At 49.3% G+C, this 21,412-nt stretch overlaps 1 protein-coding gene and 1 pseudogene across 3 annotated transcripts in view; one reads left to right on the plus strand and one right to left on the minus strand.

Moving 5' to 3' along the window:
* Positions 1–8,139: 8,139 nt before the first annotated feature.
* LOC108527998 (golgin subfamily A member 7 pseudogene) lies at positions 8,140–8,509 on the minus strand (annotated as a pseudogene).
* A 4,178-nt stretch (positions 8,510–12,687) lies between these two features.
* Positions 12,688–21,412, plus strand: part of ASL (argininosuccinate lyase) — an 18,020-nt gene continuing 9,295 nt past the window's right edge. For 2 of the 3 annotated variants that reach the window (XM_017869579.1, XM_017869580.1), the window contains exons 1-5: positions 12,757–13,014; positions 19,043–19,237; positions 19,605–19,688; positions 20,119–20,175; positions 20,318–20,415. In XM_017869579.1, the coding sequence (XP_017725068.1) occupies positions 13,003–13,014; positions 19,043–19,237; positions 19,605–19,688; positions 20,119–20,175; positions 20,318–20,415 (446 nt within the window). In that variant the 5' untranslated portion in view covers positions 12,757–13,002. Of the gene's footprint in view, positions 13,015–19,042; positions 19,238–19,604; positions 19,689–20,118; positions 20,176–20,317; positions 20,416–21,412 lie in introns of all 3 variants that reach the window. The other variant, XM_017869578.1, reaches the window with a different exon arrangement.

The raw sequence follows: 21,412 nt of genomic DNA on the forward strand, positions 1-21,412 counted from the left end.
AAGTAGAGACGGGGGTCTCACCGTGTTAGCCAGGGTGGTCTCGATCTCCTGACCTTCTGATCTGCCCGCCTCAGCCTCCCAAGGTACTGGGATTACAGGCGTGAGCCACCGCGCCCAGCTGCAATGACTTCCCACCATGTCTCTCCCCCAACACTGGGGATTACAATACAACATTAGATTTGGGTGGGGACACAGAGCCAAACGATATCAGAGGGAGATTTGGATACAGAGACACAGAGGAGACCCAGGGAGAAGGACATGAGAAAATGGAGGTACAAATCACAGTGATGCAGCTACAAGCCTAAGAATGCCAAAAATACAAAAAAAATTATCTGGGCATGGTGGCAGGCACCTGTGAACCCAGCTACTGGGGAGACTGAGGCTGAAGAATCACTTGAACCCGGCAGGCAGAGGTTGTAGAGAGCCAAAATCACACCATTGCACTCCAGTCTGGGCAACAAGAGCAAAACTCTGTCTCCAAAAAAAAAAAAAGAAAAGAAAAGAAAAAAAAGAATTTTATAGCATCAAAAAAGAATAACATACTGAGGCCAGGCGCAGTGGCTCACACCTGTAATCCCAGCACTTTGGGAGGCTAAGGCGGGTGGATCATGAGGTCAGGAATTCGAGACCAGCCTGGCCAACATGGTGAAACCCCCATCTGTATTAAAGATACAAAAATTAGCTGGGCACAGTGGTGGGTGCCTGTAATCCCAGCCACTCAGGAGGCTGAGGCAGGAGGATTGCTTGAACCCAGGAGGCAGAGGTTGCAGTGAGCCGAGATCATGCCATTGCCCTCCAGCCTGGACGACAAGAGCAAAACTCCATCTCAAAAAAAAAAGAAGAAAGTATAACATACTGAAAAGAAAATTTAGCCGAGACGGTACAAGAGTTATTCACAGAAAACTACAAAACATTATTGAATGAAACTAAGGAGGCTGAGCGCGGTGGCTCACGCCTGTAATCCCAGTCCTTTGGGAGGCCAAGGTGGGCAGATCACCAAGTCAGGAGATCGAGACCATCCTGCCTAACACGGTGAAACCCTGTCTCAACTAAAAATTCAAAAATTAGCCGGGCAAGGTGGTAGGTGCCTGTAGTCCCAGCTACACGGGAGGCTGAGGCAGGAGAATGGCGTGAAGCTGGGAGGCAGAGCTTGCAGTAAACTGAAATGACGCCACTGCACTTCAGCCTGGGCAACAGAGTGAGAGTCCGTCTCAAAAAAAAAAAAAAAAAAAAAAAACTAAGGAATGCAGAAACACATGGAAAGCCATTCCACATTCATGAATTGAATGAAAGATGTAATATTGTTGACCAGGCCTGGTGGCTCATGCCTGTAATCCCAGCACTTTGGGAGGCCGAGGCGGGCGGATCACAAGGTCAGGAGATCAAGACCATCCTGGCTAACACAGTGAAACCCCGTCTCTACTAAAAAAAAATACAAAAAAATTAGCCTGGCGTGGTGGTGGGCGCCTGTAGTTCCAGCTACTCAGGAGGCTGAGGGAGGAGAATGGCATGAACCCGGGAGGCGGAGCTTGCAGCGAGCCAACATCGCACTACTGTACTCCAGCCTGGGCAACAGAGTGAGACTCCATCTCAAAAAAAAAAAAAAAAAAAAAAAAAAAAAAGATGTAATATTGTTAAAATATAAATACTCTCCAAATTAATCTACAGATTATCCAAATTAATCTACAGATTCGACACAATCCCTATCAAGATTTCAGCTGCCATTTTTGCAAAATTTGACAAGCTGAGTATTAAATTTATATGGGAATGCAAGGGACCCTGAATGGCCAAAACAATCTCAAAAGTAGTCAAGATCATACAGTACTGGCATTAGGATATAGACATAGATTAATGGAGTAGAATTTAATATCGAGAAATAAAACCTGCTGGGCATAGTGGCTCACGCCTGTAATCCCAGCACTTTGGGAGGCCCAGGTGGGTGGATCACTTGAGGTTGGGAGTTCAAGATCAGCCTGATCAACATGGAGAAACCCCATCTCTACTAAAAATACAAAATTAGCCAGGTGTAGTGGCGCATACCTGTTATCCCAGCTACTCGGGAGGCTGAGGCAGGAGAATCGCTTGAACCTGGGAAGCAGAGATCTCAGTGAGCCAAGATCATGCCATTGCACTCCAGCCTGGCAACAAGAGTGAAACTCCATCTCAAAAAAAAAAAAAAAAAAGAAAAGAAAAAAAGAAAGAGAAATAAAACCTTACTTTTAGGTCAACTGATTTTTTACAAGAATGTCAAGACAATCTGATGGGGACATTTGAAAAGACAACCTAATATAAAAATGAGAAAAGAATTCGAACAGATATTTCTGCAAAGAAGATATACAAATAGTCAATAGACATTTGAAGAGATGCTCAGCATTATTATTCACTAAGGATGTGAATTTGATTCACATGGATGTGAATCAAATCCATGACCACAATTTGTCTCTTCAGCAAATACTGCAACGGTAACTACATATCCACATGCAAAAGAATCATTTGCACCCCCACCTCACCCCATATAGAAAAATTAACTCAAATTGAACCATAGACTTAAATTTAAGAGCTGAAATTACAAAACTCTTTGAAGAAAACAAGAGCAAATCTTTATGACCTTGGGCTAGGTAATGTTTTTTAAGATATGACACCAAAAGTACAAAAAAACAAAATAAAAAAATAAATATGTCGGAATTCATCAAAATCAAAACATTTTTGTTGCAAATGATGCAACCAAGAAAGTGAAAAGACAATCCACAGCATGGAAGAAAATAGTTTTAGACTGCTAATAGCTGTGGAGTTATTTTATGGAAATTTTTTTTTCTTTTTTTCTTTTGAGATGGAGTCTCACCCTGTCACCCAGCCTGGAGTGCAATGGTGTGATCTCAGCTAACTGCAACCTCTGTGTCCCAGATTCAAGCAATTCTCCTGCCTCAGCTTCCCAAGTAGCTGGGATTACAGGTGTGTGCCACCATGCCCCACTAATTTTTTGCATCTTTTTTTTTTTTTTCCGAGGCATCAGCCACGCACTTGGCCAATTGTTTTGTATCTTTAGTAGAGACAAGGTTTCACCATGTTGGCCAGGCTGGTCTCAAACTCCTGACCTTGTGATCTGCCCACCTTGGCCTCCCAAAGTGCTGGGATTACAGGCATGAGCCACCATGCCCCACCTATGAAAATGTTTTTAAATTATGTTGTGGCAATGGTTGCATAACTTTTGAGTGTACTAATCACTGAATTGTGCATTGTAAATGTGTGAATTTTATGCTATATGAATTATATCTCAATAAGGCTATTTTTAAACAATCAACACAACTCCTTTATTAAACTAAAAAAGAAAACCATTAGATTCAGAATATCTCTCAATAGATTCAGAGAAGTGTTTGACAGGATCAATTCAGCAAATTAGGAATAGAAGGGAACTTCCTCAAACTGATAAAGGACACCATCAAACAACCTACAAGTAACGACATGCTTGATGGTGAAAGACTAAATGCTTTCCCCTAAAGATCAAGTCAAGACAGGAATGTCCACTGCCGTCACTTCTATTCAGTACTGTACAAGATATTCTCTCTTTTTTCGTACAAAATAGTCTAGCCAGTGCAAAGAGGTTTTTATTTTTTATTATTTTTTTTCAGACAGAATCTTGCTCTGTCACCCAGGCTGGAGTGCAGTGGTGCAATCTTGGCTCACTGCAGCCTCTACCACCCGGGTTCAAGAGATTCTCCTGCCTCAGCCTCCTGAGTAGCTGGGATTGCAGGCATCCGTGACCATGCCCAGCTAATTTTTGTGTTTTTAGTGGAGACAGGGTTTCATCATGTTGGTCAGGCAGGTCTCAAACTCCTGACTTCATGATCCGCCCGCCTTGGCCTCCCAAAATTCTGGGATTACAGGTGTGAGCCACCATGCCCGGTCAGCTTTTTTTTTTTTTTTTTTTTTGAGACAGAGTTTCGCTCAGTTGCCCAGGCTGGAGTGCAATGGTGCTATCTCAACTCACCGCAAACTCCGCCTCCTGGGTTCAAGCAATTCTCCTGCCTCAGCCTCCTGAGTAGCTGGGATTACAAGCATGCGCCACCATGCTCAGCTAATTTTGTATTTTTAGTAGAGATGGGGTTTCTCCATGTTGGTCAGGCTGGTCTCAAACTCTCGATCACCTCAGGTGATCCGCCCACCTCGGCCTCCCAAAGTGCTGAGATTACAGGCGTGAGCCACCACCCCTGGCCAAACTCCCTCAGCTTTTGTTTATCTTGAATGTCTTAATATCTCCCTCCCCTTTTTTTTTTTTTTCGAGACAGAGTCTCCCTCTGTCACCCAGGCTGGAGTACATTGGCACAGTCTTGGCTCGCTGCAACCTCTGCCTCCCAGGTTCAAGCAATTCTTCTGCCTCAGCCTCCCGAGTAGCTGGGATTACAGGCATGTGCCATCACACCTGGCTAATTTTTATATTTTTAGTAGAGACAGGATTTCACCATGTTGGTCAGGCTGGTCTCAAACTCCTGACCTCGTGATTTGCCCGCCTTGGCCTCCCATTTTGGAGATAGAGTCTCACTCTGTCACCCAGGCTGGAGTACAGTGGCACAGTCTTGGCTCGCTGCAACCTCTGCCTCCCAGGTTCAAGCAATTCTTCTGCCTCAGCCTCCCGAGTAGCTGGGATTACAGGCATGTGCCATCACACCTGGCTAATTTTTATATTTTTAGTAGAGACAGGATTTCACCATGTTGGTCAGGCTGGTCTCAAACTCCTGACCTCGTGATTTGCCCGCCTTGGCCTCCCAAAGTGCTGGGATTACAGGCGTGAACCACCACACCTGGCCACTCCCTCACTTTTGAAGGATAGTTTTGCTGGATATAAGATACTTAGTTGACAGCTTTTTCTTTTACCACTTCACTGTGTTAACTTTTTTATCTCTATAGCTTCTGATGAGAAATCTGCTGATTTTCATCTTATTGAGGATTCCTTGCATGTGGAGTTGCTTCTCTCATGCTCTTTTCAAGGTTCTCTCCTTGGCTTTCAAAACTTTAATTATAATGTGCCTCACTATGGGTCTCTGAGTTCATCTTACTTGGAGTTCATTGAACTTCTTGGATTTTTTATATTTATGTCTTTTGTCAAATTTGGGAAGTTTTCAGCTATCATTTCTTCAAATATTCTCTTAGCACCCACCCCCCTTCTCCTTCGGAACTTTCACCATGCATACTTTGGTGCACATGATGGTTTCCCACAGGTCTCTCAGGCTCTATTCACTTTTCCTCAAGCTTTTTTCTTTCTATTCCTCAGACTCAATAATTTCCATAGTCCTTTCTTCAAATTTGCTCATTCTTTTTTTGTATTAGGCCATTCTTTGTGTTTCTATAAAGGAATACCTAAGACTGCATAATTCACAAAGAAAAGAGGTTTCATTGGCTCATGGTTCTGCAGGCTTTGTGGGAAGCATGGTGCTGGCATCTGCTTCTGGTGAGGCCTCAGGAAGATTACTTACAATCATGGTGGAAGGTGATAGAGAGCCAGCCCATCACACAGCAAGAGCAGGAGCAAGAGAGAGAGGAAGGAGGTGCCACACACTTTTCAACAACCAGATCCCACAATAACTCACTCACTATTGCAAGGGGAACACCAAGCCATTTGTAAGGGGTCTGTCCTCGTGACCAAAACACCTCCCACCAGGGCCCACCTCCAACATTGGGATTACATTTAAATATGAGGTCTGGGAGGACAGGCATTCAAACTATATCATTGATTCTGCCCATTTTTCATTTTATTTGTTATACTTTTTAGTTGCAAAATTTGTTCTTAGTTTCTTTTCAGGTTTTCTATCTCTTTATTGATATTTCCTTTTTTTTTTTTTTTTTTTAGACAGAGTCTGCTCTGTCACCCAGGCTGAAGTGCAGTGGCACGATCTTGGCTCACTGCAACCTCCACCTCCTGGGTTCGTGCCATTCTCCTGCCTCAGCCTCCCGAGTAGCTGGAACTAGAGGCACCCGCCACTGTGCCAGGCTAATTTCTTGTATTTTTAGTAGAGACGGGATTTCACCATGTTAGCCAGGATGGTCTCCATCTCCTGACCACGTGATCCACCCGCCTCAGCCTCCCAAAGTGCTGGGATTTCAGGTGTGAGCCACAGCGCCCGGGCTTTTTTTTTTTTTAATTGCCTGGGCTGGAATGCAGTGGTGTGATCTTGGCTCACGGCAACCTCCACCTCCTGGGTTCAAGTGATTATCCTGCCTTAGCCTCTCAAGTAGCTGGGATTACAGGCATGCACCACAACACTTGGCTAATTTTTGTATTTTTATTTTTGTTTTTTTTTTAAGAAAAGTTTTATTAATGTGTCAATATTTCAGCAAAGTTATCAACGGGTTGAAAACACAAACACACTATTACAGGCTTTAAAGTAACAAACGAGTTTTATACAACTGAAATATTACACATACTTATGGCATTTATTGAATGACTAACAGACTCACAAAATAAATTTTTTGTTTGTTTGTTTGTTTGAGACGGAGTCTCGCTCTGTTGCCCAGGCTGGAGTGCAGTGGCATGATCTCGGCTCACTGCAACCTCCGCCTTCTGGGTTCACACCATTCTCCTGCCTCAGCCTCCCGAGTAGCTGGGACTACAGGCGCCTGCCACCACGCCCAGCTAATTTTGTGTATTTTTAGTAGAGACGGGGTTTCACCGTGTTAGCCAGGTGGGTCTCAGTCTCCTGACCTCATGATCCACTCTCCTCGGCCTCCCAAAGTGCTGGGATTACAGGCGTGAGCCACCACGCCCAGTCAGACCCATAAAAGAAATTAAATCTGAAAAACGAAATCCAGTATTAGCACCTGCAATATCTCTGACAGTGAAATTTTTAATGGTTTCCCTCTCCTAATGTATTTTTAAACTTGCTCCCAAATACAGTGCTCTCAAACCCCAAGGATGAACGCAAAGGCATAAGCAGCCCTGATCCTAGAAATGTACAGCCAAAAGCAGAGCTACAAATAGGGACTCAGATTTGAGAGTTTTACTTAGAAGTAACTTACTGTACTTGAGCCAATCATAATGTGCACTGAATACTGTATATGAGAAAATTCTGTGAGTCATAAGGTTTGCATAGGGATAGTTAAAAATTAGTAATATACAGTATTATTCCTATCAAGTTTTTTTCTCATAAGCTATATTTATAGGAAAACTGTAATTAAAATATTTATTATGATGATTTTTTTGTTTTTGAGACAGAGTCTAGCTCTGTTGCCCAGGCTGCCACCACGCCCAGCCTAAAATATTTTTTATACCTGCTTATTCCATATCCAGGGACACAACAGGAACATCTATGTGTTTGATGGTTTGGCATCCACTTTATTGTGCTTACTGATTTTTGTGATAAGCAACACACATCACATCTTCACAACATTCAAGGTAATGCAACAATGATATAAAATTCTCCAAAGAAATAACTGGAAATTGCATTAAATACTGCTTTAATGAGGAATAATTGCTATAATAAAACAAATAACATTATACATTATTTTTTCAATGAGCTTCAGTTTGAAGAACTGAATAGTAGAAACAGATCTTAAGATTTGAGTCATGGTAAAACCGGTAAATCTTTGAAATCTAGGAGGTGCATTAGCACAACCACAGCCACAACCAACCCTTGCCAAAATCCTGGAGAAAAGCATTTTATTAATTTAGGGGAACAAGATGGAACACTGGTGAAGATACAACTTGTTGAGGTCTAAAGCTACCTAAGAAGCTGCCCCAGGGAATGAAGAGAACCAATGGTATGTACTGGTGGCAGATAATAAGCTTTGCACTGGGCTGACCAGCTGCGTTTTATTAAATGGCCTTGAATAAAAAAAGTGAAATGCTTCATTGTGTTTTCTCAGAAACTAGTCAAAAGATTACAGAATCCTACACAATTTAGAGACACAAAGTGGATGCTGAGAGACTAGAGGTCACTCCAGGTGTGGAACGCTACAAAGTAAGTCCTTGGAGTAAATGGCACCGTGGATCTAGCGGCAGATAGAAAGGAATGATGCTCTGGAGAGGAGGTAGGGACACTCTGTGGTCGGCCAATGGATACATGAGGGGCCCGGCTGGAAGTGGGATATTTAATTCTATGGTTTATCTTCTGTGGCTCATGCCTCTGTCTTCATAAATGGTAATTTCAATAACTCGCAGTCCTCACTCAGTGGGGTCTGTCAGGAGGAGGCCTTGTGGAACATAGATCTTCTCATTCTGCTCTTGAATGTGTTTGGAGACTTTCTTCAGAACCTTCTCATAATGAGTTTCCATGCATAGGAAGATGGTATATGCTGTTAAACAAGCCAAAGAACCTTTGAGATATGATTGGCTGCCAAGCTTCTCTGCTTCTGCATAAAGGTTATTTAGAGTTCGAACTATTTCTTCAAACTGCTGCCTATCAATCCAGTTCTCCAGCTCCGTGGGGAGCTCGGTCTGGATCTGGCAGTGTGTGCCACTGCTGCAATCTCGCTGAATGAACACCTTTCTGGACACTGGTGCCTGCTGTGGCTTCATGGCAAGGACAGGACGGGCCGCACTCTAATTTTTGTATTTTTGGTAGAGACATAGTTTCACCATGTTGGCCAGGCTGGTCTTGATCTCCTGACTTCAGGTGATCCATTCACCTCACCCTCCCAAAGTGTTGGGATGACAAGCATAAGCCACTGCGTCCTGCCCTCCTATGAGTCTTTAACGCCAAGTCAAGATAAAGTCTTTAATGCTTTGTCAAGATAAAGCCTCACGTCCATTTCAGTGTCAACCATCAGGGACTCAGCTGCAGACACTTTTGACTTATCTGCTTTTTGTTTATTTGTTTTTTATTTTTTGTGGGGTTTTTTTGCAAGCCTTTATGCTGCCTTCCTGTCTTTCTTTTTTTTCTTTTTAGACTAAGTCTTGCTCTGTCCCCAGGCCAGAGTGCAGTGGCGTGATCTCAGCTCACTGCAACCTCTGCCTCCAGGGTTCAAGCAATTCTCCTGCCTCAGCCTCCCGAGTAGCTGGGACCACAGGCGTGAGCCACCATGCCCGGCTTGCCTTCCTGTCTTTCTCCTCTTCCTGAGTTCCCTTCCCCATCCCTACAGCATGGACTCCACATATGCCAAACTTGCAAGCTTGCTGTTTGCTGCAAACAAACCTGGACTGATAATCTCTCTTTTGTCATCTGGGCAGCCAGACTGACTGTTCTCTTCTACCTGGGTGCCTGTGTACATGTCCTCTAACCCCTAACCCTTTGCAGCTTCTGTTTCTTTTTTTCTTTTTTTTTTTTTTTTTGAGATGGAGTTTCAGCCTTGTTGCCCAGGCTAGAGTGCAATGGTGCGATTTTGGCTCACTGCAACCTCTGCCACCCAATTCAAGCGATTCTCCTGCCTCAGCCTCCCGAGTAGCTGGGATTACAGGCATACGCCACCATGTCCAGCTAATTTTGTATTTTTAGTAGAGACAGGCTTTCTCTATGTTGGTCAGGCTGGTCTCGAACTCCTGACCTCAGGTGATCTGCCCGCCTTGGCCTCCCAAAGTCCTGAGATTACAGGTGTGAACCACCAAGCCCTGCCAGCTTCTGTTTCTTTATATATAAACAGCACTGTCGTGAAGATGCAATGAGATGAATTTTAGCTCAGAGCCTGCCACCTGGTGACTTACCCATGTTAGGTATTGTGGTTACAGCTCTGCTGTCAAACCACTTCTCCAACTCTCTTTCTAGCCTCAGTTCATTTGCCAAAGGGTTTGGCCCCAGTATTTTGCTGGATATTCAGAAGTACGACCTCACATCTGCAGAACGCCACTGACTTTCACACGAGGCCTCCCAGGAAGGGATTCTAGGCCTCAGACACTAGCTGGTGGATCTCGGGACTTGCCACTCCACTTTCGCATTTTTCAGGACCACAAGGCATACAGTTGGTCTAACAGTGTTTTCTGTCCTCCCAGTGGTCAGCTGCAGCCCAGTTCTAGGGCTTTTGTGGGGGAAGACAGGAGAGGGATGGGAGTCAGGGCATAGAAATGTGTCAGATGAGCCCTTGCTTGCAAGGAGCTCACCACTTGGGTGGTGGAGAAGGCCCAGAAGGCACTATGACAGTGCTCCCAAATCAGGAAAAGATTGCTAAATGCCCATACACTCAGGATCACACGGGAGCCCAGAGCTGGACACCTGGATCAGCTGGGAGTCTGCCTGACATTGATGATGTTTGGCTAGAATACTGATGGACGAATGGGAGGTAGCAAGACCGACACTGAGGGAAGGGCATCCCAGGCACAGGGAAGAGCATTTAGGAAGGCTTGAAACAGTCCGATGCATTCTGGGAACTCCAAGTAATTCCACTCTTGAGTTGAGCGAGGGCTAAAAACCTTCAAACCACAACACATTCCAGCCATCTGTCTCTTCTTCTCCCTCCATTTCATCCTCAATACTATAGCTAGATTTATCTTCCTTCCTTCCTTTCTTTCTTTTTTAAGATGGGGTTTCAGCTGGGCACGGTGGCTCACACCTGTAATCCCAGCACTTTGAGAGGCCGAGGCGGGCGGATCACTTGAGGTCAGGAGCTCAAGACCAGCCTGGCCAACATGGAGAAATTCTGTCTCTACTAAAAATACAAAATTAGCCAGGCATGGTGGTGCATGTCTGTAACCTTCCTACTTGGAAGGCTGAGGCAGGAAAATCCCTTGAATCTGAGAGGCGGAGGTTGCAGTGAGCCGAGACTGTGCCATTGCACTCTAGCCTGGGCAATAAGAGGGAAACTCTGTCTCAAATAAATAAATAAATAAATAAATATAAAATAAAATAAATTTGGCTCCTCTGATTTTAAAACTGATTTGGGCTCCCTATATGACCTACAGGGCCAAGAACAAACTCCTTTTCTTGACATTGAAAACTCTTCACAGCCTTTCCCCAAACTCCTTCCACCTCTCCTCCCTACCTTTTGTTATAATTATAGCCACTTGGATGATTTCCTGTTCTTAAAGCAGGCCAGTCACCTTTTTTGTCCAGACTTCTCCCTCTGCCTGGAATGTTCTTCTCCCCTTCCTCCCTGGGCAAATCCCCCCCATCTTCCAAGACCCAATTCAGAGGACAGGTTCACTAGAAGCCCCTTCAGGGTACTCCCAGTGCCTAGAATCCAGCCTGTCATTTTGGTTGAATAATTAATTAATCAGATCAAGGACATCTTCTCTGAGTACCCAATATAGCACCCCCATGCCCCACCCCCGTGCTTCCTGCACACCTCCTCTATGCTATGTTGGAACTTCTTGAAGTCAGGCTTCATTTCTTTTGTTTCGTTTCTTTCTTTCTCCTTCCTTCCTTCCTTCCCTCCTTCCTTCCTTTCTTTCTTCTTCTTCTTTTTTTTTTTTTGAGACGGAGTCTCGCTCTGTCGCCCAGGCTGGAGTGCAGTGGCACAATCCCGCTCACTGCAAGCTCTGCCTCCTGGGTTCACGCCCCTGGGATTCACTGCCATTGCTCCCTGCTCAGGTTCCGGAGTAGCCTGGGACTACATGGCGTCCCGCCAAACACCCCGGCTAATTGTTTTTTGGTATTTATTAGTGAGGACAGGGTTTCACCGTGTTAGCCAGGATGGTTTTCGATCATCCTGACCTCGTGATCCCGCCCCGCCTCAGCCTCTCAAAGTGACTGGAGATTACAGGAGCCACGGTGCCCGGCCTTTTTTCTTTTTTTTCTTTCTCTCTTTCTTTTTTGAGATGGAATCTTGCTCTGTCATCCAGAGCTGGAGTGCAGTGGCACGATCTCAGTTCACTGCAATCTCCACCTCCCAGGTTCAAGCGATTCTCCTGCCTCAGCCTCCCGACTCGCTGGGATTACAGGCACCCGCCACCGTGCCCGGCTAATTTTTGTATTTTTAGTAGAGATGGGGTTTCACCATCTTGGCCAGGCTGGTCTCAAACTCGTGACCTCATGATCCATCTGCCTCGGCCTCCCAACGTGTTGGGATTACAGGCGTGAGCCACCGCGCTTGGTCTCTGGCCGCATTTCTTTTCTTTTTTAGAGGAATCAGGCTGGAGTGCCGTGGCACAATATCTCACTACAGCCTCGAACTGCTGGGCTCCACTGCTCCTCCCACCTCAGCCTCCTCAATAGCTAGGACTGCAGGCGTGCACCACCACGCCCGGCTATTTTCTTTTTTAAATTATTTTTTTTGTAGAGGTGGGATCTTGTTACATTGCCCAGGCTGATCTCCAACTCAGCCTCAAGCGATCCTCCCACCTCTGCCTCCCAAAGTGCTGGGATTACAGCTGTGAGCCACCGCGCCTGGCACGGGCTTTATTTCTGATGGCCCTTCCTTTTTCCTCGATGCCTTTCTAACTCTGTACCTGGCACATGGAAGTGCTTGGTACGTGTTTGTTGAATGAATGAATTAACGGGCGAACATGCCATTTCACCTTATATATCTTGTGAAGCCGCCAGGCCCGGGCCTGATGTCATAGCCTTTACCCCTGGCCCGAGTCTCCAGTCCCCTGCGTGTCTGCTGACCGCAGCGCGAACGCCAGGGCACTACCCTCCCCAACCCGAGCCCAGCCCCCTTCCACGTCGGGGTCCCTCCCACCCTTTTCACGGCCCGCTTTCCTGCCGCGGTGCAGCTCAGCTCCTAGCTCAGCCGGAGGTGTCCCCGCCCACAGCCAGGATTGGAGGACGGAGGCAACGCCCAACCCACCGGGCTGCCTCCTATTGACGCGGCCCCCGCCAGGGGTGGGGACAGGGCCGGCGGCTGCTGACGCCATCCTATAGCCAGAAAAGCCCTGGCCAGTGGCGGGCGCGACAGTGTCCTTGCTACCAGGCGGAGGTGAGTGCGCGGCAGCCGGATGGGCGGGACGGGCGTGGAGAACGCCGAGAACGGTGGCGCGCGCTCACGTCCGTCTTCCCAAGGGCTGAGCTCGGCCAAGCGCAGTGCCCAGAACTCGGAGCCAGCCTGGCCCGGGGGACCCTGCTGGCCAAGGAGGTCGTCAGTCCTGTCTTGTCTTCCAGACCCGGTGGACCGAAGCTTCCGGACGACAAGGAACTGCCCAATATGGCCTCGGAGGTGAGTGGGACCTCGGGACGCCTGTCCTCCCAGCCCCAAACGAGAGGGTGGGGCGCCAGACCTGCCTCGGGCCACCCTGCTGGGAATCGCCCTCCAGGAAGTAATTTTGAAAATTACCCAGGAAGCTGGCATCCCCAACCCTCCCGGGCGCATCTTCTGGAGCTCAGCAGTCACCTTTACTGGGACTCACCTGTGTCCCCAGGCAGCCCTTTTGGCAAACCCACCAACCCACACTACTAGGGGTAGAGTGGCTCTGCCCTCACCTCACAGTGATGCCTGCCTGGCCAGGAAAAGTGCTCCCAAGCCTTCAGCCTTCCACCTCTTCATTCCTTCTTCCCCGTGTCCTCCTGTCAGGTCCCACCCCACACCACACCCCTTCTCCTGCTGGAGCAGTTGTCCCTGTTTATAGAATAAGGCTTAGCCCCTAAGTGTTCTTGTCCTTGACTGTGGCATGTGGAAAGAACCAGGAAAAAGGGGACTTCGCCTTGTGACTCCAGCAACCCCAGTGCCTGGTTGCCTTCCTGTCTCACTGGACCCTGCTCCTTAGGGTCAGTGGCTCCTGGCTTCTCTTCCTGACCACTGAGATGCCGGAGTCCTGGGCAGAGGTTTCCTTCCTTTGGGGCACAGTTGATTTATCTGGCAATGGGGGTAATAATAGCTGTTGGCCTCCCTCTGTAAGGCACTAGATTATGAGGCCATTGCTTTGGACACTTCAGGGGAAAGGGGCTGTTCACCTGATGCTTGATGAAGGGAACCCCGGGAAGCAGGAGGTCTGGGTTCCAGGCCCTTCTGGCCTTCATTAGCTAGCAATTCACTTCCTCTTTCTCAGTGCCCTGCAAGCTTCTGGGTCATGGGCGGGGGGCGGGGGAGCAGGGCCTGGACTTCGGAGCCAAACAGACTTGGTTTCTGTACCAGTCACTTGGGCCCTCCAAACCTCTTTCCTCATTTGTGAAATAGGGGTAATATTGCCCACCTCATAAAAGGCCATAATAACACATGTCAAATCCCTAGCACAGGGCTGAACAACAGTAGGTGCTCAATAAATGGTGGCTAACCACAACAGTACTGATATTTCTACTTTGGGAAGCTGAGGCGGGAGGATTGCTGAAGCCCAGGAATCCCAGACCAGCCTGGGCAACATAGTGAGATACTGTCTCTACAAAAAAATTTTGAAAATTACCCAGGTGTGGTGGCATACACCTGTAGTCTCATAGGAGGCGGAGGCAGGAGGATTGCTTGAACCCCGAAGTTTGAGACTGCAGTGAGCATGATCTCACCCTGCACTCCAACCTAGGCAACAGAATGAGATCCAGTTTCAAAAAATAAAAATAGAAAACCCTGCCAGGCATGGTGGTTCACACCTGAAATCCCAACACTTTGGGAGGCCGAGGCAGGTGGATCATCTGAGGTCAAGAGTTTGAGACCAGCCTGGCCAACATGGTGAAACCCCATCTCTACTAAAAATGCAAAAATTAGCCAAGTGTGGTGGTAGGTTCCTGTAGTCCCAGCTATTCGGGAGGCTGAGGCAGGAGAATCGCTTGAACACGGGAGGCAGAGGTTGCAGTGAGCCAAGATCGCACCATTGCACTCCAGCCCGGGTGACAAAGCAAGACTCTACCTCAAAAAAGGAAAAAAACCCACAAATCCCAAAACCAAAACTGATATTTCCCATGTACATTCAACCTTGACTGTTGCTCATTCAACCCAGCCCGACTCAGTGCCCCATCCTCTGGCCCTGAAGAGACCATTCTGGCCCAGATGTGTCCTGGCTTGCAGTAGAACCTTCTGCTACCACACTGGGCTTCCCCTCTCCTCAGTGCCCAAGGGGAGGCACCTCACTCTGATCTCCCCGTAAGGTCCTATTATGCCTGCCAGTAAGGATAGGAGTTTGGTCTGGAGCACAGTGGTCTGGCTTCCCACAAGCCCAGTGCTCCAGGTGACCTCAGCTTGCCCCCGACCTTCCTGTAGGTTGGCACTAATTGGTTTGGCTGCCGCTCCGCTTATTAAGTAGTTGTTTTTATTACTAACAACCTAGGCAGGGTGGCCCAGGAGCCCGCTGGGGGAGGCGGTGCCAGGTTCCCGGCTGAAGGGCAGGCTGGCCCCAATTCTGACTGGCTGGCTGGCTCCAGTGATCAGGACCAGGTCCCCACGTGGTGCTTTGCTGGAGATCTGGGCTTGGTGGGGCAGCTGTGGGGTAAGAGGCAGGACCAGCTCAAAAGACGGGGTGGGGGTGGAGCCTGCCTCTGCAGGGCAGAGTCCTTTGGCAGCTGGGGCTGTTGGGCATGGAGGGGTCAGCTCACAGCTCAGGGCCAGAGCACTGTAGAGGTCTCTGGGGTGCACCCAGGAACCAGGAGTAGAGCTGAAGCATGTCCTATCCCCTGCCAGCCCTCCCTTAGTAACAGCTGGCATTTCTCAAGTCCTTCCTGAACACCAGGCACCACGTTATATATGTAATTTGCAAATGCTATCTGATTAAATGCTCACAACAAGGTTATCAGATAGGTATTATTATTATCTTTAACTTATTATTATTATTATCTTTTTTTTTTGAGACGGAGTCTCGCTCTGTCGCCCAGGCTGGAGTGCAGCGGCGCGATCTCCGCTCACTGCAAGCTCTGCCTCCCGGGTTCACGCCATTCTCCTGCCTCAGCCTTCCAAGTAGCTGGGACTACAGGTGCCCACCACCGCGCCCGGCTAATTTTGTATTTTAGTAAAGACGGGGTTTCACCGTGTTAGCCAGGATGGTCTCGATCTCCTGACCTCGTGATCTGCCTGTCTCGGCCTCCCAAAATGCTGGGATTACAGGCGTGAGCCACCGCGCCTGGCCCTTACTATTATTTTTAAGAAGGAGTCTTGCTCTGTCACCCAAGCTGGAGTGCAATGGCGCCATCTCTGCTCACCACAACCTCTACCTCCAGGGTTCAAGCGATTCTCCTGCTTCAGACTCCCAAGTGGCTGGGACTACAGCTGCCCGCCACCGAGCCTGGCTAATTTTTGTATTTTTAGTACAAACAGGGTTTCACCATGTTGGCCAGGCTGATCTTGAACTCCTGACCTCAAGTGATCCACCTCCCTGAGCCTCCCAACCCTGAGGTTTAATAATAGGTGCCAGGCCAGGTGGTTAAGAGAAGTCTGGGGCATTGCAGGGGGACAGAGGAGGATATATGTCCCCATTGGCCATTGTAGACTCCCTTCCACAAAAAGGACGTCAGTGAAGTGACATGCCCACCTCCACCCCACCCTCCTCCCAGTCCTGGGCACTAGGGCTGTGCCCCAGGCATTCTGTACTCCCTCCCTGATCTGTCCCATGCCCTGGTCTCTGCCCTCTTTCAAAACATAGATGTGGCCAGCGCCTTGGCTCATGTCTGTAATCCCAGCACTTTGGGAAGCTGAGGCTGGAGGATGGCTTGAGACCAGGAGTTCAAGACCAGCCTAGGCAACATAGTGAGACTCTGTCTCTACCAATTTTTTTTATTTTTATTTATTTATTTATTTTGAGACAGAGTCTTGCTCTGTCGCCCAGGCTGGAGCGCAGTGGCACAATCTTGGCTCACTGCAAACTCCGCCTCTTGGGTTCAAGCAATTCTCCTGCCTCAGTCTCCTAAGCAGCTGGGACTACAGGTGAGCGCCACCACGCCCAGCTAGTTTTTTTGTATTTTCAGTAGAGACTGGGTTTCACCATGTTAACCAGGGTGGTCTCTATCTCCTGACCTCGTGATCCACCCACCTCAGCCTCCCAAAGTGCTGGGATTACAGGCGTGAGCCACCACTCCTGGCCCTACAATTTTTTTTTTTTTTCCTGTAACGGAGTCTCGCTCTGTCACCCAGGCTGGAGTGCAGTGGCGCGATCTCGGCTCACTGCAAACTCCACCTCCCAGGTTCACGCCATTCTCCTGCCTCCTCCCGAGTAGCTGGGACTACAGGCGCCCGCCACTACTCCTGGCTAATTTTTTGTATTTGTAGTGGAGGCGGGATTTCACCATGTTAGCCAGGATGGTCTCGGTCTCCTGACCTCGTGATCCACCCGCCTCGGCCTCCCAAAGTGCTAGGATTACAGGCGTGAGCCACCGCCCCCGGCCTGGCCCAGCCCTACAAAATTTTTGAAAACTGTCTGGATGTGGTGGCGCATGCTTGTAGTCCCAACTACTGGGGAAGCTGAGGCGAGAGGACTGGTTGAGCCCAGGCGTTTGAGGCTGCAGTGAGCTATGATGGTGCCACTGCACTCCAAGCTGGGTAACAGAGTGAGACCCTGTGTCTAAAAAAGAATTTAAAGGCTGGGTGCGGTGGCTCACACCTGTAATCCCAGCACTTTGGGAGGCCAAGGCAGGCAGATCACGAGGTCAGGAGATCAAGACCATCCTCGTTAACACAGTGAAACCTGGTCTCTGCTTAAAAAAAAAAAACAAAAACAAAAAATCAGCCAGGCGTGGTGGCGGGCGCCTGTAGTCCCAGCTACTTAGGAGGCTGAGGCAGGAGAATGGCGTGAACCTGGGAGGTGGGGCTTGCAGTGAGCCGAGATCCCGCCACTGCACTCCAGCCTGGGTGACAGAGCGAGACTCCATCTCAAAAAAAAAGAAAAAGAATTTTAAAAGTGTTTTAAACAAACAAAACGGGCTGGGCACGGTGGCTCATGCCTGTAATCCCAAGCACTTTAGGAGGCTGAGGTCAGGGGATCACCTGAGATCAGGAGTTCGAGACCAGTCTGACCAACATGGTGAAACCCTGTCTCTACTAAAAATACAAAACTCAGCCGGGTGTGGTGGCATACGCCTGTAATTCCAGCTAGTCGGGAGGTTGAGGCAGGAAAATTGGCTTGAACTCGGGAGGCGGAGGTTGCTGTGAGCCGAGATCATGCCACTGCACTCCAGCCTAGGTGACAGAGTGAGACTGTATCTCAAAAAAAAGAACAAAACGTAGATGCCTACATACCATTCCACTGCCCTTGGCTCCTAGGGAGTAAGGGGTCACCCAGTGACCTCCTAGAAGGCCAGTGACAATGGGGGGTGTCAGGGTGCTTTTCAGAGCCAAGGGAGTGGTAGGAATTGGGATCTTAGTCCAGCTCCAAGCTGTGAGGGAGAGTTGCAGAGCACTTAAGCTTGGTGGACACCCTCAAGGCCTCTTTGCCTATCCCTGCAGCAAAGGTTCAGGACACCAGAGCCAAGTCCAGAAGCCCTGGTGGAACAGGGGTGAAGAGCGTGGGTTCTGACTGGTGGAACAGGGGTGAAGAGTATGGGTTCTGACTTCAGACTGCTGGGCTGCAGCCCTGGCTCTCCCACCTCAGGTGAGGGCAGGCTGCATGCCCCTCTGTGCCTCAGTTTCCCCCTCTTCATAGTGGACTTGTGTTGGTGCCTACCCCAGAGGGTTGTGTCAACAATTAGGATGGCACCTGGCACCTTGGTCAGTGGCAGGAAAGGTTCCAGAAGCTCTGCTGTGGTTCCAGGGATGCCTCAGGCCCTGCCACCATCTCATTGGAGTGGGGCCATGTGGTGGGAAAGAATCCCAACTTTAAGGCCACACACAGTGGCTCATGCCTGTAATCCTAGCACTTTCAGAGGCCAAGGCGGGAGGATCACCTGAGGTCAGGAGTTCAAGACCAGCCTAGCCAACATGGTGAAACCCCATCTCTACTAATGATACAAAAATTAACGGGCTGTGGTGGCACGTGCCTGTAATCCCAGCTACTCGGGAGTCTGAGGCAGGAGAATCTTTTGAACCTGGGAGGCAGAGGTTGCAGTGAGCCAAGATGGCGCCACTGCATGCCAGCCTGGCCGCCAACAGAGTGAGATTCTGTCTCAAAAAAAAGAAAAAAAAAAAAGAACCCAAACTTTTGGTGTTCAGCCACGTTCCCATGCTCACTCCCATGCTCAGTCCCATGGTGACTCTGGGAAGGTCTCAGCCTCCTTGTCTGCCCAGTTAGAATGATCTGATGCCCCTGCTACCATCAGACTTGATAAGTTTCCCGAAGACTGCAAGAAGCACTGTTCTGGAGGGTGGAGGAGAGACTAATTGTTCTTGCTCTCCTGACCAGAGTGGGAAGCTTTGGGGTGGCCGGTTTGTGGGTGCAGTGGACCCCATCATGGAGAAGTTCAACGCGTCCATTGCCTACGACCGGCACCTTTGGGAGGTGGATGTTCAAGGCAGCAAAGCCTACAGCAGGGGCCTGGAGAAGGCAGGGCTCCTCACCAAGGCTGAGATGGACCAGATACTCCATGGCCTAGACAAGGTACTCGCCGTGGCCAACGCCCCACCCAAGGCCCTTTCCCTGTGGCCCCAGGCTCCCACCAAATCCCTAAGCAAATAGTGCAGTGTTGCTCATCTGTGGTTTCACATTGAACTAATTATATGCTCAAGTGCTGTTTAACTGTGTGCCTTGATGTCCACCTCTCTCCATCTTTTAATGATCCCTGTGACCCACATGGCTCATGGGTAAAGGTGGGCCTGAGATGCCCCTCTCCCAGGGTGCGCTTCCAGGACTCAGCTCCTGGATGGGGACAGTCAGTCATCACGGATAGGGTGGGACCAGGGCTGGGGCTCTCTTAGCTGCTGATGCCTGCTCACCTGACCCCTGGCATTGCTGCTACCCGCTATAGGTGGCTGAGGAGTGGGCCCAGGGCACCTTCAAACTCAGCCCCAACGATGAGGACATCCACACAGCCAACGAGCGCCGCCTGAAGGTATGACCCCTGGAGTCCCACCGCTGTCCTGGCCTCCCCCTCCACCTTGCCCAGGGCCACTTTGAGCATTAGCACCATCATTCTGTTTACTTCGCCATTGGCAGACAGCAGGTGAGACCTTAGGACATGGGCCAGGCACCCTGGCTCATGCCTATAATCCTAACACTTTGGGAGGCTGAGGTGGGAGGATCGCTTGAGGCCAGGAGTTCCAGACCAGCCTGGACAACATAACGAGGTCCCACAACTACAAAAATTAAAAAAAAAAAAAAAAAGAACAATAGGCCTCAGCAGAAATGGTGAGAGATTTGGGTAGGACCTGGAGCCCTGGGGTACGGAGGTAGGTTAGCGGGGCTGATAAAGAACCCTGCCCTGCCTGGATTGACTCCTTGGGGGATACAGACCGTGACCTTGGGTCTCCCTTCACCTCCAGGAGCTCATTGGTGAAACGGCAGGGAAGCTGCACACGGGACGGAGCCGGAATGACCAGGTGCCTCTAGCCCCTCCACCCCACTGCTCCATGTTGTCCCAAACTTGGGGAGCCCAGGGGGCACTTAGAGCTCTGCAACGGTCCTGGCTTCTCAGGGAAGCAACACGTCGGCCTCCCTGAGCACCACCTCCTCCTCGCACAGGTGGTCACGGACCTCAGGCTATGGATGCGGCAGACCTGCTCCACGCTCTCGGGCCTCCTCTGGGAGCTCATCAGGACCATGGTGGATAGGGCAGAGGCGTGAGTCCTACAGGGACACCCAGGGGGCAGACAGAGGTGTGATGGCAGCCTGAACAGGAAACCTAGGGGGCAGGGGTGAACAGGGTGGGGGTGCCAGGCCCTGGGGGACAGGGACATCCCAGAACTCCAGGATCGAGGCAGAGTAGCTAGGAGTGGGCCATTTCCTGCAGGCCCCAATGGTCCCATGCCAGTCTAGCTCAGCAGGCAGGGAAGACTCACCCATCGTGGGGCCGGGTGCGGTGGCTCATGCCTATAATCTCAGCACTTTGGGAGGCCAAGGTGGGTGGATCACCTGAGGTCAGGAGTTCGAGACCAGCCTGGCCAACATGGTGAAACTCTGTCTCTACTAAAAATACAAAAATTAGCCAAGCGTGGTAGTGTGTGCCTGTAATCCCAGCTACTCGGGAGGCTGAGGCAGGAGAACTGCTTGAACCCGGGAGGCAGAGGTTGCAGTGAACCGAGATTGTGCCATTACACTCCAGCCTGGGCTACAGAGCGAGACTCCATCTCAAAGAAAAAAAAGTAAAAAAAAGGAAACTCACCATTTGCAGAGTTGAGGGCAGGAAACTAAGCCAAGCACAGCTAGCTTGGCTATGCCTGGAGCAGCCAGAGTCACTCCCCACCCTGCCTGTCCCCCAGATCCCCCATCCCAAGCTTCGTGTCCCCAACTAGCACATCTGGCAAAAGACAGAGCCAAAGGCTGCCTCCTGCTGGCCTCATTTCAGGCTTTGGCTTCTGAGACCTGGTGTCTTTGGGACTGGATTTGTTCCTTACAGACCTGGATGAAGAGCTGCTGAGGAGTCTCCATGTGTTGTCAGAGACCCTCCTCTTCCTCAACTCCCTGTGATGCTTGTTTCGCAGACTTGGGGGGAAACAAGGGCACAAGAATTGTCACTCAGCAGGTAGGGCAGGGCTGCTAGGAGGAACAGGGAGTGTCTGCTACTGAGTTCAAGGTTTCTTTAAATTTTTTTTTTTTTTTTTTTTTTTTTTTTTTTTT

Source organism: Rhinopithecus bieti, unplaced genomic scaffold, assembly GCF_001698545.2.
Source record: "Rhinopithecus bieti isolate Rb0 unplaced genomic scaffold, ASM169854v2 scaffold_5305, whole genome shotgun sequence".
NCBI classification, from domain to species: domain Eukaryota; kingdom Metazoa; phylum Chordata; class Mammalia; order Primates; family Cercopithecidae; genus Rhinopithecus; species Rhinopithecus bieti.